Source organism: Scyliorhinus canicula, chromosome 15 (assembly GCF_902713615.1).
Source record: "Scyliorhinus canicula chromosome 15, sScyCan1.1, whole genome shotgun sequence".
NCBI classification, from domain to species: Eukaryota; Metazoa; Chordata; class Chondrichthyes; order Carcharhiniformes; family Scyliorhinidae; genus Scyliorhinus; species Scyliorhinus canicula.
In genome coordinates, this window is record NC_052160.1 from 23,946,917 (window position 1) to 23,958,979 (window position 12,063).

Consider the following 12,063-nt stretch of genomic DNA (forward strand, 5'->3'; position numbering starts at 1 on the left):
CCACCTTTGGGAAGGTCAGTCCGTCCAACAAGCATCTCATCCCCTCGGGCCCTGTGGGGGGGATCCAAGCGATAGACTCTACTATAAAAGTCCCTGAACGTCCTGTTTAGCCCATCCCCATCAACCACCCTCTCTATTTCCCTGGCCGCCTCCCTCTTCCTAAGCTGCTTTGCCAGCATTCTGCTGGCCTTCTCCCCATGTTCGTAAAACGGACCCCTCGCCTTTCTAAGCTGCTCCACTGCCTTGCCTGTAGACAACACCCCAAACTCAGCCTGCAGCCTCCGACGTTCCCGTAAAAGCTCCAGCCCACGGGGTCGCCGCATACCTCCTATCTATATCCTTAACCAGTCGGTCTGTCTCTGCCCTATCCGTCCTGTCCCTATGAGCCCGGAACAAAATCAGCTCCCCTCTCACCACTGCCTTCAGCGTCTCCCAGACCACCGCTGCTGAGACTTCCCCCGTGTCATTGACCTGCAGGTAGTTCTGCAGACACTTCCTCAGCCTCTCGCACACCGCCTCGTCCACCAACAAGCCCACGTCCAATGTCCATTGTGGGCCCTGGAAGCTCTCCTCACTGACCTGCAGTTCCACAGTATGGGGCATGATCCAAAATAGTGATGGCCGAATACCCTGTGTCCACCACCCCCGCCCCGCAAATCCCTGCTCAAAATGAAAAATCAATCCGGGAATAAACCTTATGCACATGCGTATAAAAAGAAAACTCCCTCCCCGTCGGCTACCTAAACCTCCATGGGTCGACCCTTCCCCCATCTGCTCCATGAACCCTAACAGTTCCTTTGCCATTGCTGGCACCCTCCCCGTTTTTCAACACGACCGGTCCAGGCTGGGGTCGATGACCGTATTAAAATCCCCTCCCATCTCCAGCTTGTGCGAGTCCAGGTCAGGTATCTTCCCCAGTACCCTCTTTATGAATTCTATGTCATTCCAGTTTAGCGTGTACACGTTAACCATGACTACTGTCCTCCCCTCCAGCTTGCCGCTCACCATGACATAACAGTCTTGCCCCCCCCCCACCTGAAATTGCACCCGCTTATTGATTAAAATCGCCACCCCTCTAGTCTTGCTGTCCAGCCCCGAATTAAAGATGAAAGACCTGACTGACCCAGCCCTTCCTTAGTCTGGTGTGATCTGCCACCTTCAGGTGTGTCTCCTGGACCCCCCCCCCCCCCCCCCCCCCCAATCAGCCATCCCCTTTCCTGGGCCCGTCTCCAGCCCATGCACCGCGCCTCCATCGGCCTGCCTCCTGGCAGCCCCCGACCTCCTCGCTGTCCCGAAACCTAAGTCCCTCCCTCGTCAGCAGAGTAACCCCCCCCAGCAACACCACTTCATAACCTAACCCCTGCATGTAGTTGATTCTTAACTACCTTAATGGAATATGCTAGCAAACCTGTATTTGAGACGGTAATTTGTCACCACCTTGCCATGTGTAATTAAGGATGGGCAATAAAAGTAGGCATTACCAGTGACACGCATATCCCATGAATGTATTACAACAGACGTTTTTCCAAAGAGTAACAATGCTCAATAATCTTTTATTTGGTTTCTGGAGTAATGTGTCAACAGTGTGTTCTCATTTCGTTTTATAACTACTCTGTCAATTTATGGGCCCTCTTGTGAGTCAGGTTTCTTTTCCCGTTTTCAACATGTACTCGTAATAGCTTAATTTAAATGCCTCACCCCGGCAATATGTCATCTGTCCACAGCTTCACCCCCGTACAGAATTGTTCATTGTACCTGATATTTAAACACTCTGCTTCTTACAATCTGCGTGATTTTGTGGATGTAGGGAGGCTCATAAATATTGAGAAAACCAAAGTCCATTGTCTAAGATCCATGCTGCAAATTTTCTTCCCTTGCCTCCAACTACAAGCCGCTCCCTGGCAGCTGTTAAAATGCTGAACCAGACTGTTTGCAACCTTGGTGTCACATTTGATCCCAAGATGACCTTCTGACTTTGGATCAGCACCATCCCTAAGACTGCCTTTTTTCATCTCTGTAAATTCACTCAACCCTGACTCTGCCCCCGCTCATCTGCTGAAATTCGCATCCATGCCTTTGTTTCCACTAGACTTGACTATTTGAATGGACTCCTAACCAGCCTCCCACATTCTACTTTCCATAAACTCGAGATTATCCAAAGTTCTGCTGCCTGATATCTTAAATTTAATGAGGGCCCTCTCACCCATCACCCCTCACAGATTTACATCAGCTCTCGGTTGAGAAAAACCTTGACATTAAAATTGTCATCTTTGCCTTCAAATCCCTCCATGGCTTTGCTGTGGTAATTTCTGCAAGATCCAGGCAAACGATGCCCTGATACATCTTCATCTAATTCTGGCCTATTTAACTATCCCCAATTTTTAAAAGGTATTTTAAGAAACACATGTAACATCAACAAAGTACAAAATACATAGTCCATCAAATCACAATCCACAGTTTGTACTATTTTTCCCCTTTTATTTCCCCCCTCCCACAACGAACAAAACTCCAATAGTGTCATGAACAGCCTCCACAGCACCTCGAAACCCTCCTCTGACCCCCTCAACGCGAACTCAATCTTTTCCAATCAGAGCAAGTCGTACAAATCCCCCAGCCAGGCTGCCACCTCCGGCGGCATGTCCGATCTCCAGTTTAACAGGATCCTTTGCTGAGCAATCAGAGAGGCAAAGGCCACAACATCGGTTACCTTCCCCTCCAGAAACTCCAGCACTTCAGAGACCCTACAAATCACCACCGTTGGGTCCGTCTTGACCTCCACCCCCACTAACCTGGATAGCGTTCCAAACACTGCCTCCCAATGGCTCTCCAGCTTCACACGACCCCATAACATATGCACATGATTTGCCAGCCCCAGCCCACACTTCTCACATCCATCGGCCACCGTATGGAAGAACCCACTCGCCCTCACCCAAGTCATGAACCCAATGCACCACCTTGAACTGAATCAAACTCATCCTTGCACAGGAGGAGGTTGCATCGCCTCGCACCACAGACCCCAACCTATTTCCCTCCCCAACACCTCCCATTTTCTCTTGATCATCACCACCTGCACCCCTCCCTTCTCCACCAACCACCCGTATGTATCTCCAAACCTGCCCTTCCACAAGTCATCAGGAAGCAGCAGTTGCTCTAACAGTGTGTACTCCAGTAGCTTGGGGAACGCCCTCCACGCTTTTCCCCATTTTAATCTTGCCACCATTTGTGCCTGTACATTCAACTGTCTCAGCTCGAAGCTCTAGAATTCCCTCCTGCACCTCTCGACCTCCCTCTCTTCCTTTAAGATGCTACTTAAAATCTACCTCTTTGACCAAGCTTTCTGTCATTTGAACTAATATCTCCCTAGGTTGCTTAGTGTTTGATAACACTCCTGTGAAACTCCTCATTACTGTGTTATAGGAACTATATGAATGCACGTTGTTGCTGAATACCTCTTTTGAAATTGCTACCCTTTGTGCAACTTATTTTTTGTTTTGATCATCCGATGTAATACAATGTGTGCTTGCTTTATTACCATGTGGCCCACTCTTCTAAAATCAATCTTTGAAATGTCCTCTTTCTGATTCCCATTGACTCTGGTTTTCAATCCATTTTCGAAACTTGCTTGATCGTCTCTCAAATCCTCTTGGAATCTCTCTTCTCTGTTGCAGTCTTGGGTGCATTATCAGTTTCCTGTGTTGGTGAAATTTGTTTTCAGTAAATTATTATAACACTAATTGACAGAAATAAACTACAAAGTAAAACTATATCGTGCAGTCTTTATATATCAAAGACCATAGTGGCTCATGAATACTTTTGATATAATCAGATTTTGAAGAAAAATCTTTTGAAGAAGATTTCAGCCATGTTCTTAGCTAGTACACATGTTTCTATATTAGCCCAAGTGTCGTCCATCTTATTCTCTATGATTGTTGTAGCCTGTATTCTAATTCACACCCAGGTCTTGCGCACCCATCATTGTTGTGCTCACTGATCTATTTTGACGCTTCATGTGGTGGTGCCACCTTGATGTTAAAATCTTTCTCCTTGTTTTCAACTCCTTCCATGGCCTTGCCCGCTCCCTATCTCTGTTGCCTCCTCCAGCCCTTCAACTCTCCCAAAATATCTGCGCTCGTGGAATTTGCACTGTCTCCCCGTGTCTGCATGGGTCTCATCCCTACAACCCAAAGATGTGAGGGATAGGTGGATTGGCCACGCTAAATTGCCCCTTGATTATCTCTCCAGTTCTGGCCTATTGAGGAGCCTCAATTTTCATTGCTGTGATATTGGCTGCCGTGCCTCAGGCAGCACAGTCCCTTAACTTTGCCTCTCTCTTCTCCTTTAGGACACTTATTTATACCTACCTCTTTGCCAATACTTTTATTCACCTGACCGAATATCTCCTTATGTGACTCAATGTCAGATTTTGTTTGATAATGCTCCTGACTTGGCACTCTGCAACCTTCTGGACTTAACATTTGTGTTAAATAATTTGAGATCATTACCTGCCTCTCTTTGTTATGTATTTATTTTTTGCTGGTTCATTTTTCTCTTGTTTCTTTCTTTATTCTTTGACTTTGCATCCAGGCGGATGTTGTCCTGCCATTCACACCCTATCTGGACACCTTTTTGTTTCTTTACCTGTCCCAGTATCAATCCCTTTAGCTTTTGTACCATGAAACCTTTTGTCATTTAATCTCTCCGGCCCTCCACTTTATCAGCGATCTTCTCTTTTGATTTTCCTTCCCCTCCCTTCCTTCCTTCCGCTTGTTCAAAACCTGTTATATTACTGGCTTTCTGTCTTTCCTCAGTTCTGGTGAAGTATCATCGATGTGAAGCACAACTCTATTTCTCTCCACAGATGCTGTCCGACTTGCTGATATCTCCAACATTTTCTGTTTTTATTCCTTTCAAGCCATCCTGTCTGAAAGCGCTATACAATTAAATGCACTCCCCTGACCTTCCCTCTGCAAACTTCTGCTTTTTGTCTATATATCCAATTCCCTTTCGAAAGTTACCATTGAATCTGCTTCCAGTACCCTATTGGGTAATGTATTCCTGACCACAAAAAAAGAAGATCCTCTTAATCTCAGATTATGTTGGCAATTATGTTAAATTTGATTATAGACCCTCCTGCCAGGGGAAACAGTTTCTCTCTGCCTACTCTCTCAAAGCACCTCATACTTTTGAACACTTTGTCAATTAATGTGTAACTTTGAAAGCTGTGTTTACCTGTCACTAGGTTTGGTTTCGAAGAGGTGTCTGTTCCGAAAACCCTGTGGGAACGGGTTGGATTTGTATGAACATAGAGATGGTGATGGTGGACGTGGGATTAAATGATCAGGTATGATTTTTTTTTGCAGTTCTTTTGTTTTTTAATGTTGCTCTTAAAGCATTAAAATTACACAAAGCTATTGTGCTATTTCAGAAGCAAATATAGTTTACTAATGCAGTTTGGTTTCACGATTTAAATGTCCTTGATTTAATTTACACCATCATTCATCTACTCTACGTTAGTCCTCAATCTTTTAAAAATTATCTTCAAAACATTTTTGATCCATTCCTTTTGGTAGGAGGACTGTGAGAGGTGCTCAAGTCCTTGTGAATGGTGCGTAATTAGATGAACCAAATTCAGCTTTGAATTCCACCTGTCAATGTGTTACCATACCCAAACGCTTTAGGTTGCCGTTTGGGTCAAAATCAAATTTGACAACTAGCTATACTACGGGTTGCTTACACCCAATTTCTTTTCCATTCTAATCCAAGGTATGGGGAATTGGCTATGAAGATCGTAATATCTACTTCCGTCATGGAGTGACCCCTACTGAATACAGTGGAAAGGCTTGGAAAGCAATAGTAGTGAGTAGGGAGCATGACCGAGCTTCTCGTACAGGCAGCGCTACAAGTCTTGCAAGGTATAGTAACCCATCAAAATGAAAGGATTTACAGCATGCGCAGATTTTGTATTTTACAATGAGGGGCCGCACGGTAGCATGATGGTTAGCATAAATGCTTCACAGCTCCAGGGTCCCAGGTTCGATTCCAGGCTGGGTCACTGTCTGTGTGGAGTCTGCACATCCTCCCCATGTGTGCGTGGGTTTCCTCCGGGTGCTCCGGTTTCCTCCCACAGTCCAAAAATGTGCGGGTTAGGTGGATTGGCCAGGCTAAATTGCCCTTAGTGTCCTAAAAAAAATATAAGGTTAATGGGGGTTGTTGGGTTACTGGTATAGGTATACGTGGGCTTGAGTAGGGTGATCATTGCTCGGCACAACATCGAGGGCCGAAGGGCCTGTTCTGTGCTGTACTGTTCTAATTCTAATTGCCATTTAAATCTTGCAACATAAATAATAATCACTTATAGGAAGGAACAAAGGAACAGATGGAGGTCAGTCAGCCGCTCAAACTGATAGTCATTTAACTAAGGCTGCTCTGTATCCTAGCTCCATAACCCTGCCTTGGATCAGTAACCTTATTACCAATCTGCACAAAAATCTATTCATCTCAGTTTTTGAAATTTTTGATTGACACCAAATCTTTTTTTAAAGTATTTTTTTTTAATAGACAATTTTATTGAGGTAGTTTTTGGCTTTGTAAACAGTTACAGACATCAACAGAAAGAAAGCAAAAAAGGCAAAAATGTGCAAACATCCATGTACTTTCAATACTTCAATCGTAACATACTGCACAAGCCCTCTCCTCTCCCACCGGTACTACCTGCCATTTTTTCCTCCCTACTCTACTCTACATCGGCCTCTTACTCCCCCTGAACTCCCGGGTCTTCCGAAACCCCAGAAATTGCCACCCCTGGACTCATCACCACCCTTGTTTTTAGCACCCGGGACATGATCCCCGCAAATCCCTCCCAGTACCCCCTCAGTTTAGGGCATGCCCAAAACATGTGAACGTGGTTCGCTGGTCCTCCCGCGCACCTAGCGCATTTGTCCTCTATCCCAAAGAATTTGCTCATCCGAGCCACTGTCATAAGGGCCCGGTGAACGACCTTAAATTGAATCAGCCCGAGCCTAGCACATGTCGCGGTCGAATTTACCCTACTCAGGGCCTCTGCCCACAGCCCGTCCTCCATTTCCCCACCTAGCTCCTCCTCCCATTTAAGTTTCAGTTCCTCTGTCTGGGACCCTTCCTCCCTCATGAGCACCTTATAAATACCCAAGACTCTACCCTCCCCTTCTTGCCCCCTAGCGACTATTCTGTCTAGGATCCGCATTGGCGGGAGGCGTGGGAAAGATGGGACCTGTCTACGAACAAAGTCCCGCAACTGTAGGTACCTAAAATCATTTCCCCTTACCAACCCAAATTTCTCCTCCAAGCTCCTCAAACTCGCAAAGCTCCCTTCCAGGAACATATCACCCACCCTTCCCACCCCCGCCCGCCACCATACTCTGAACCCCCCATCCATACCCCCGGGGGCAAACCGATGGTTGTCGCAGATTGGCGCCCAAACCGACGACCCCGTCTCCCATACATGCCTCCTCCACTGGCCCCATATCTGCAGGGTTGCCACCACTACCGGGCTGGTGGTGTACTTGGCCGGCGGCAGCGGTAGAGGAGCCGTGACCAGGGCTGCCAAGCTGGAGCTCCTGCACGAAGCCGCCTCCACCCGCTCCCAGATAGACCCCGTACCCACCATCCACTTCCTTATCATAGCGATGTTGGCCGCCCAGTAATAATTAATCAGACTCGGCAAAGCCAGCCCTCCCTCGCTGCGGTTCCTCTCCAACATCGCCTTCTTCACCCGCGGGGATTTTCCCGCCCAGACAAAGCTCATGATCAGCCCGTTAACTCTTTTGAGGAAGGACTGTGGGATAAAGATCGGGAGGCACTGAAAAATAAACAGAAATCTAGGGAGGATTGTCATCTTTACAGCCTGCACCCTCCCTGCCAGCGACAGCGGGAGTGCATCCCATCTCCGAAACTCTCCCTTCATTTGCTCCACCGCCCTGACCAAATTTAACTTGTGCAGCCTGCCCCAGCCTCGTGCCACCTGGATTCCCAAATACCAGAAATTTTCCTCAACCAGCCTAAACAGTAGCCCTCTCAATCTGATCTCCTGGCCCCTTGCCTGTACCACAAACATTTCACTCTTGGCCATATTTAATTTGTATCCTGAGAACTGGCCGAACTTCCTCAACATTCCCAGTATACTTCCCATCCCGGCCACTGGGTCCGACACGTACAGGAGCAGGTCGTCTGCGTAAAGAGAGACCCTATGTTCTACCCCGCCCCTCACCATCCCCTTCCATCCCTCTGCGGCTCTCAGCGCAATCGCCAGCAGCTGTATGGCCAGCGCAAACAGCAGCGGGGAGAGCGGGCAGCCCTGTCTGGTCCCTCGGTACAACCTAAAGTACTCCGACACTTCTCTGTTAGTCCTGACGCTGGCCCTCGGGGCCTGATATAATAATTTGATCCAATCCACCAATCCCTCCCTGAACCCAAACCGTCCGAGCACCTCCCATAGATAGTCCCACTCCACCTGGTCAAAGGCCTTCTCGGCGTCCATTGCCACCACTACCTCCACCTCCCTACCCGCCTGCATGGCCTTTAGGCCCCCCAATACCTCCTTACATCATTATCACATTAAGTAATCTTCTCAGGTTGGCAGCTAGCTGCCTACCTTTCACGAACCCAGTTTGGTCCTCCCCAATCACCTCCGGTACGCAGTCCTCCATTCTAACCGCCAGTACCTTTGCCAGGAGCGTGGCGTCAACATTAATCAGGGAGATTGGCCTGTAGGACCCGCACGCCTCCGGGTCTTTACCCCGCTTCAATATCAGTGATATAGTGGCTTGCGACATTGTCGGCGGCAGGGTCCCTCTGTCCCTTGCCTCATTGAAAACCCTCGCCAAGACCGGGCCCACCAGCTCAGAAAACTTCCTATAGAACTCTACTGAGTATCCATCCGGCCCCGGGGCTTTCCCCGACTGCATGGCCTTTAGGCCCCCCAATACCTCCTCCACTCTAATCGGGGCCCCCAGCTCATCCACTCGCCCCCCACCTACTGTTGGGAAGGTTAACCCGTCCAGAAACCTTTTCATCTCCTCCGGTTCTTCCGGCGGCTCCGAAGTATACAGCTTGTGATAGAAGTCCCGGAATACCTTATTCAATCCTGCCGGGTCCTCCACTTTGCGCCCCTCCCCATCCCTCACTCTACCTATTTCCCTGGCCGCCTCCCTCCTCCTGAGTTGCTGCGCTACCAGTCTGCTAGCCTTTTCCCCATGCTCGTACACCGCTCCCCTCGCCTTCCTAAGCTGTTCCACGGCCCTACTCGTGGATAGTGCCCCCAGTTCCGCCTGTAGTCTCTGCCTCTCCCTGAGTAAAACCTCCCCCGGGGACTCCGCGTGCTCTTCATCTATCCGACCCATTTCCCTGACCAATTTATCCATCTCTGCCCTGTCTGCCTTGGCTCTGTGGGCCCCAATTGAAATCAGCTCTCCCCGCACTACTGCCAGTGCACAGTACTGCACAGGGTCGCCGCTGAGACCTCCCCCGTGTCATTCACCTGCAGGTAATTTTGCATACACCTCCGAAGCCTCTCACAGATCCCCTCCTCCGACAGCAGTCCCACGTCTAGCCTCCATTGCGGGTGTTGGTAGCTCGCTCCCCCGATCTGCAGGTCTACCCAGTGCGGGGCATGGTCTGAGATAGTAATTGCCGAGTATTCCGTGTTCTTTACCTCGCCTATACAATCCCTGCTTAGTACGAAGAAATCTATCCTAGAATATACTTTATGGACGTGCGAGTAAAACGAGTAGCCCCTTCCTGTCGGCTGTCTATCTCTCCAGGGGTCCACTGCCCCCATTTGCTCCATAAACCCTTTAAGCTCCCTTGCCATTGCTGGGAGTCTACCCGTTCTGGGACACGACCGATCCAAAGTCGGGTCAAGGACCATGTTAAAGTCCCCCCCCCATTATTAGCCTGCGAGAGTCCAGGTCCGGGATCTTCCCCAGCACTCTTTTAATGAAGTCCACGTCAACCCAGTTCGGGGCATATATATTCACCAGCACCACTCTTCTCCCCTCCAGTCTGCTCCGTACCATCAGGTATCTGCCCCCCCTGTCTGCGGCTATGCCCTCCGCCTCAAATTGCACCCGCTTGTTGATCATGATTGCCACCCCTCTGGACTTCGAGTCCAAGTCCGAGTGGAAGACCTGGCTAATCCAGCCCTTCCTTAGCCTGGTCTGGTCAGACACTTTCAGATGTGTCTCCTGCAACATAATTACGTCCGCCCTCAGAGCCCGCAAGTGCGCGAACACCCGCGCCCTCTTAACCGGCCCATTCAGTCCCTTGACGTTCCAGGTGATCAACCTGGTCGGGGGGCACAACCCACCCCCCCCCACCACGCCGGTCAGCCGTAGCCTTTCTCGGGCCGGCCCGTGCGTCGCGCCATTCCTGGCCCGCCCGTTGGCTGCCTCCACCCTCGACCTCCTTTCCACTGCCTATTTCAAGTCCCTCCCACGTCAGCAGAACAACCCTCCCCCCCCCCCCCCCCCAACCACATCCCCCGATACCCCCTGCCATCCACTGGCTGTGATCTCCCCCCCCCCACCTGACTCCCTTGACTAGCCAATCTGCTAGCCCGGTGACTCAACACTCCGGCGCCCTCCTGTCTCATTCCCATTGTTTCCCCGTCCTCCTCCCCACTCCCCGGCGCCCCATCTCCCTCTCCAACCCACTGGAGCAAGCCGGCTCCAGTGTCCTCCGCGAGCTGCACAAAAAGTACAAATCCGCCCAAAAAGGAAAAAACAGAAAAAAAGAGGAAAAAACAAAAAAAACATGACAAAAAAGAGAAAAAAAAAAACCCCCCCTAACCAATGTCCATGAACAAAGGAAAGAGTCTCAAATGTTCCACTGGGCACCTTTGGCCCAGCAAACCGTTGAACAGCAGTCCAGGCCCATTCGGCGTACCTTCCCACGGTAGTCCTCGGGCCCTAATTCGCGTCCGTGGGGCCTCTTTTCGGGACCAGCCCCTGATCCCTCGCAAAATCCATCGCTTCTTCAGGCTCGGAGAAGTAGTGGTGTTGACCCTGGTGCGTGACCCATAGGCGAGCCGGGAACAGCAGACCAAACTTCACGTGCTTCTTGAACAGCACCTCCTTGACATTCTTAAAGGCTGCTCGCCGCCGAGCCACCTCCTGGCTTAGGTCCTGGTAAATGCGGAGAATACTGTTGTTCCACATGCTGCTCCTGGCGCTCTTTGCCCACCGCAGCACCCGCTCCTTGTCCGCAAACCTGTGGAACCTAATCACCATCGGGCGGGGGGGGTCCGCCCGGCCGCCCCTACCTCGCCTGCACTCTGTGTGCCCCCTCCAGCTCCGGCGGTCGCGGAAAGGCTTCGGCCCCCATCAGCTGCATCAATAGGTCTGTTACAAACGCTGCGGCATCAGCTCCCTCAGCCCCCTCCGGGAGGCCGACCATCCTCGGGTTGTTCCTGCGGACTCTATTCTCCAGCTCCTCCACTCTGTCCAGCAGTCTTCTCTGCCGCTCTTTCAGCCCGTCAACCTCTAGCGCCGCAACCGTCTGCGCATCCGCCTGCTCCTCCATCGCCTCTCCCAGCTCCTTAACTTTAACATCTTGCGCATCCAGCCTCTGGTTCAGCTGATCCACCGCTTTCTGGATTGGGTCCAAGCTGTCCCGCTTCAGCGCTTCAAAACTGGACTTCATTACCTGGAGCATGTTATCCAGCGCCTGCTGGATTGCTGAGTCCAGGGTCCGTGTATCCGCCATCTTAGGTCCCAGGTAATTTTCTTCAGGTCCTTGCCTCTGTCCCTTTTTCTCCTTTTTTTTTCTGCCTTCTGGACTCCCGCTGTTCCATGTGCCGCAGCCCGCTCCTCAGCACTTTTGCTGCCGCCTTCCTTCTCCCAGCTCCTTAACTTTTACCTCTTGAGCATCTGAAGTGGGTCCAAGTTGTCCTGCTTCAGCGACCCCAAAACTGTTTTTCTTCTCCTGGAGCAAGAAAGGTCCGTGTGTCCGCCATCTTAAGTTCCAGGTCAGCTTCCTCTGCTCCTTGCCTCTGTCTCTTTCTCTCTCTCCTCCTCTACTTCCTGGACT

The 12,063-nt window shown here is 50.2% G+C and overlaps 1 protein-coding gene across 2 annotated transcripts in view; it reads left to right on the top strand.

The window, feature by feature from the left end:
• The window catches only part of tecpr1a (tectonin beta-propeller repeat containing 1a), an 85,701-nt gene that overhangs the window by 18,062 nt on the left and 55,576 nt on the right, over positions 1-12,063 (top strand). For both annotated transcript variants that reach the window (XM_038820667.1, XM_038820666.1), the window contains 2 exons: positions 5,240-5,341; positions 5,764-5,912. In XM_038820667.1, coding sequence (XP_038676595.1) covers positions 5,240-5,341; positions 5,764-5,912 — 251 coding nt within the window. The remainder of the gene's footprint in view (positions 1-5,239; positions 5,342-5,763; positions 5,913-12,063) is intronic.